General features: G+C 44.6%; 1 protein-coding gene across 2 annotated transcripts; it reads right to left on the reverse strand.

Annotated features, from left to right (window-relative positions):
- Positions 1-1,251: 1,251 nt before the first annotated feature.
- LOC147624500 (pentatricopeptide repeat-containing protein At3g09040, mitochondrial-like) lies at positions 1,252-5,547 on the reverse strand. 2 transcript variants are annotated; one of them, XM_086819519.1, is made up of 2 exons: positions 5,409-5,547; positions 1,252-5,285 (listed from the first exon to the last, which is right to left on the reverse strand). In XM_086819519.1, exon 2 carries the CDS (start codon positions 4,725-4,727, stop codon positions 2,187-2,189), a length of 2,541 nt encoding a protein of 846 aa, XP_086675645.1. In that variant the 5' UTR covers positions 4,728-5,285; positions 5,409-5,547; the 3' UTR covers positions 1,252-2,186. The 2 variants fall into 2 exon arrangements, with proteins under 2 accessions (XP_086675645.1, XP_086675647.1); XM_086819521.1 differs by having other exon boundaries at positions 5,405-5,535.
- Positions 5,548-5,797: the final 250 nt, after the last annotated feature.

Raw genomic sequence — 5,797 nt, forward strand, 5'->3', positions numbered from 1 at the left:
AAACAGCTCCATAGCATGGACCGGTGTAGTAAAGGAGCTTGTGCCCAACTTTACGGTGATTCTTCATCAAAGAATGGATAGTGTGTCCATTGACTTGCTTCATCAATGCTTCGCCCAGGTGGGAGAGGTGGGTGGGGTGCTTCGCGTACTCCTCAAAGAGGCCGCTGGAGGTCTCTTCCTCCTCAGAGAAGTGTGGTGGAGTACTTCCAAGGATGAGTCAAAAGCTTCTGACATATTGATGGCTAGCTCTGTGAGGGTAAAAGCTTAGGGAAAAAATTTGTAATAGTTTGGCTAAAAAGTGAGGAAATGGAAGGAGGTGGCCCATATTTATAACCCTGTGAGGAAGCCACAGTCGTGGCAAGTTCAAGGAACGAGCGTGCGACTATAAGCGTACACACCAACAATCACAAGCAAGCAAGCCACCATAAGCTCAAGAGAGAGATAGAGGGAGAGAAGGCAAGACTCAACTGAGACAAATGGGATTGTCCTTTTTCATATTTCATAAAATGTCTTATATACATGAGCTCATATTTGTAGCTCTTCCCATCCAACCGCATAATAGAGGACCCTGGTGAGTAAAGTTGCTGCCGCCAACTTGCCTTAGGGGTTTGAGCATACAACATTTACCTCCCAGAAGAGGTAGTGAGACCAATTGACGTGTTGCCCTTGGGGCACACGAGCTAAGGTGGTTAAGTTGCCCCTGCTAAACCTGTCGGTCCACCTAGTGGTGAGGAGAAACTGCAGAGCTCGTGTTGGCATCACGAGCTCTTCGTGGGCAATGTTGCCCCACTCAACTCCATCTTTGTTAGCATTGCCCCTGTATAGGTTGTGGGTGAGCTTAAGGGCGTTGACAAGGCGTACATATGGTTGCTCCATATGTGGGAGTGCAAGAGCCTCTCGCATAGCCCCATGCTGAGCTGAACTGGATGCTTTCACCCCTTGATATCCAAGATAACTCCGGTGTGCTAATTTGCATCATAAGTTTCGGTGACGACACATGCAAATGGAAGCTGTTCTTCTGTCGTTGGTTCTATCCGATTGTACTTGACACATAGGTACGTATGCGCTAGCTTTGACATAGGTTTGAATCACCTTAGTAATAGGAACCTTAGTGTTTAAAGTTTAAACCTTAGATGGTTGAGATAAATGTTTGAGGCCTGAAGTTCTGTGAAGATTAGCATGTTGCTAATTTTATCTAGCTGGCCTGGGGGTTCTATTTGACAGACCCATCTTTGTAAAATATATACACGACTTCAATGAAAAACTGGGTGACGTTTACTTAGTGAAAAACGTGTGCTCATCTCGTGTGTTTGTTACATCTTTCTTCACCCTATCAAGCCTGGGTAAAGAGCTAAGCTGGACAACCAAATGTTGGGCTCTGTTGCATGGGACATGGGGGATTGGCATAGCACACTGTGTGACCGGTTGACGGATGAGTCTAGCCTCGGGTTTGGGGATGCTGTGGACAGTGCTATAATTGGGTGGTAATCTAGCCAGCTACCCATGTGTGTGGATTGTACACAATGCCGTGTGACAGTTGTCGTAAGCAAGCAGGAGATGCGAAAGCAAGTGCCTGTTTCAAAAAGGCATGCCCACATATTCTCTAAACTTGCATATCTCATCCTTGTATGCCATTTTCCAACAGCCCTGTACTATCAGGCAAGTCTCTCTTTGGCCTCTAGTAAGTCTCTGTGATATCTCTACCATCCCACATCTCTTTCAAGATGCCTCAGGCTGGCTGTGTATCATAACACTCCATATTTGCATGCACACCCTCTTTGGTCCCATAGGCTGGGCAACCCTACCTAACAGAGTCTCTCTTCGATAATTGCCCCTCCATCCCTGTATTTCAAGTTCATTGCACCTTTTTTCAGAACCTTTCTCAAGTTAATTTGCATTTGTGCTATGTTTTCATGTACAAAATACGAAAGAGTGCCTTGCCTCTAGAGGACTGCAGACCTTGAATGTGTATTTAGGCATTTCCTTCTGTCATCTTTCCAACTTCCCATGCTCTTTCAATGTTGGGCCACAGCTTCCATGTGTAGGTGAGCATGAACCTGCATGCCTTTTCTTGTGCATGCTGTTGCTTGTGCAAAGAATTGAATAAACATACACACCACTAAATCTTCAGAGCTTCTATGTAGCTGTGGGATACATCATACTCCCACACCTGGGCCCTGCATAATTTATACATGCAAGCACTCACGAGTTAACTTGGGATTCAAGTCAAAAGCTTCATCAAAGCATTGCCACCCTAAGTCCATGTTCCCATACAGTCTGCAAGCAGTTAGCAAAGACTTCCACACAGATATGTTAGGAGAAACTGGCATGGTTTGAACTATCTCTTCTGCCACTTCCAAATGTCCTGCACGACCAAGCATGTCCACCATTCCATTGAAATGCTTGATGCATGGAATGATGCCATGATTTTCCCTCATGGAGTTGAAATATTGACAACCTTTCACCATTTGGCCATCATGACTGCAAGCCGTGAGCAAAGTAGTATAGGTCCTATCATTTGGCTTCAGGCCTTGGCGTTGCATTTGTGCAAGTGTCTGCCCAGCCATCCAGCAGTCGCCCTGCTTGGTAAACCCGGAAATGAATGCATTCCATGAAACTGAGGTCTTGTAAGGCAGCCCATGAAACACCTTGTGTGCTTCATCCAAGCTCCCACATTTGATATACATGTACACAAGAGATGTTCCAAGTATGACATCCAATTCTAATCCACTTCTTACTATGTGTTCATGTATCAGTTTGCCCTGCAGAGTGGCACCTACAGAGCCACATGCTTTCAACATAAGTAAAAATGTAACTCGGTCGGGCTTTATGTCTTCCTTCAACATTTCCTCAAAAATTTTGATTACTGGAAACCCGCATTCTCCATGCTGGATATATCCTGCAATCATTATGTTGCATGACACTGCATTCCGAGTGGGCAACTCATCAAAAACCTTGCATGCCTCTACCAAGCTTCCGCTTTTGCTATACATGTCAATGAGGGTCGATCCAATCAAGACATCTGACTGAAGTTGGTTTGTAATGATCTGCCCATGTAAGAGCCTGCCCTGCCATAGGGCTTCACTAGTACCACATGCCTTGAGAACACTCAGAAATATGAGTTTGCTTGGCCTCACACCTTCTTGTTGCATTTTTTCAAAAAGTTTAAAAGCATGAGAAGGCTGCCCATGCTGGGCATATCCACCAATCATTACAGCCCAAGATGTAGCATCTTCCTTGGACACAGCATCAAACACTTTGCGGGCATCCTTGAGGTGCCCACATTTTGAATGAAGTGCGATGAGAGTATTTGCCACAAATTCATCTGTGTCCAGGCCACTTCTTATAATCTGGTCATGTATAAGCCTGCCATGCATTATAGCTTCAAAGCTGCTGCATGCTTTCAAGATGCACAAATATGTAGCTTTGTCTGGCTTGATGCCCTCCCGATGCATCCTCAAGAAAAGGTCCAGGGCCAAGTGACTATGCCCATGCTGGACATACCCTTCAATCATGGCATGCCATGCGACTGCATCCTGTTTCGACAAAATCTGTAACATTTTTTGTCCCTCCTCTAAAGCTCCAGATTTAGCATACATATCAATAAGGGAGTTTCCACTGATCAAATCTGAATCCAGTTCCATTCTGATGATCTGGTCATGTATTAGCTTCCCTTGCAACAGAGCCCCAATGCTCCCACATGCAGTCAAGCTTGAGGAACATGTGACTTTGTCAGGTGTTATGCCCTTTTGGTGCAATCTTTCCAGGATCTCAAGGGCATGAAGACTGCAACCATGCTGTGCATATCCTGTGATCAATGCGTTCCACGACACCAAATTTTTATTGGGCAACTCCTCAAACACTTTGTGGGCCTCCTCCAAATGCCCGCATTTTGCATACATGTCAATCAGGGTGCTCCCGACAACCACATCTAAGTCAAACCCACTTCTTAATATCTGCTCATTAAGCAGCCTGCCTTGCCGTATAGCACCTACGCTGCCGCAAGCTTTCAACATGCACAAAAAGGTGACCTTACTAGGCTTTATATCCTCCTGTTGCATCTTTGCAAAAAGATCAAAAGCAAGAAGACTATGTCCATGCTGAGTATACCCAGACATAATTGTGTTCCATAACACCACATCCCTGCTTGAGATTGCATCAAACACAACGTTTGCCTCCTCCAAGCTTCCACACTTAGCATACATATCTATAATAGCACTGCAAACAACAATGTTCATTTCGAGTTCATTTTGAATTACCTGCTCATGAATAAGCTTGCCCTTTCTTAAGGCTCCTACAGTGCCACATGCTTTCAAAACACATGAAAATATGTGCTTGCATGGCATTAAGCCATCCTGGTGCATTTGCTGATACAAATGAAGGGTCCTCTCATTATGCCCAAGTGCTGCATGTGCTGAAATGATAGCATGCCAAGTATGAAGACTTGGATTTGCAATGACACAAAATACCAAATTTGCATCATACAAGCTTCCACATGAGGCAAAGAGACGGATGAGGTGGTCCCCTAAAACAGCCACTGACTGGAGCCCACTGTTGATCATAAGCAAGTGTGCTCGCCTGCCCGCAGCCTGCCCGCAGCTGCCCGCAGCCAAGTCTTTCCTTTCCAAGCATCCTTGGAGAAGTTGATAAAGGTAATCTTTGGATAGGTGAGGTTGTGTACCACAAACTGATGGGGGGGGTGATATACCCTGGATTAGCCTGACCATGGCTAAGATTTAGCAAGTTTTCCACGAGGCATTCCAGTGTGCATGTGATCATAATCCGTTGAGGAAGACTCATTGAATGATGTATGTGCAGATGTTTGCTAAAATTTGTAAGCCTTTATGTTGGTCATTTAAGTGTGTGATTTACTTTCGTTGCTCACCTAGTGATGGTTGCACACAAAGAAGCCCCCATCAGAAAAGATAATCCTATCCATTGTAGCTTAGGCCGCGGCCTTGAACCCCCACGCTAGCATCTTACATTGAGCCGGCAGTCTCACTCGGGATAAGCCTCGAATTCACAACCAAAGGTTAAAATGTAGCTGGTTTTTGGATGGGCAGGGCGTGGCTAAAGTACATGCATGCAACAGTGTATGAGGCCAATGCTAATCCACAAGGGGAAAATAGTTAAGAGATTAACAATAACTTTGGATGATTAATCCATGTTAAATGGCTAGTAAATTCGATTGGTTATGGCGTAGAACTTGTACGACCAGCACCGCCACATAGTTTTCTGAACCCACATATTTTTTTCCTCTTAAGAACTCGTTTTTGGAAGAATTTCTGCAGTGATAAAAACCCAGAACATGCCCATCATCATACATACAATTTTTTGAGGAGATGCATCGCTTATCCAAAAGGTGAAAAACAATCAAGAAATAATCAGCAGATAGAACACTCACTCACTTTCCTGAACCCATTACCCCACCATCGGAAGGGGCTGTGAGGAACTTTCCACCATATGCACGAAGGTTTGATGGCCATAGCACCGTGTCATTTGTAAAAGGGCTCTTATTAGTCAGTTCGAGGGCTCATGGCTAATAATGAAAGACCCGGACCATGGGTGGATAATTTTCCAAGGTAAGATGGACCCTATAAGGAGTTTCATGGCACATTAATCTAATAATGAAAGACCCGGACCATGGGTGGATAATTTTCCGAGGTAAGATGGACCCCTATAAGGAGTTTCATGGCCATTATAGTGTCTCACCTAGTATACCCCATGGTTTTTTTTTGCAACGTCCCACCAAAGACATGAGAAAAATGAGTGTAGTGGATGTAGATTTGGTCAATAA

This window comes from Cibotium barometz, chromosome 25, assembly GCF_041138505.1.
Source record: "Cibotium barometz isolate CiBa-2024 chromosome 25, ASM4113850v1, whole genome shotgun sequence".
Lineage (NCBI taxonomy): Eukaryota > Viridiplantae > Streptophyta > Polypodiopsida > Cyatheales > Cibotiaceae > Cibotium > Cibotium barometz.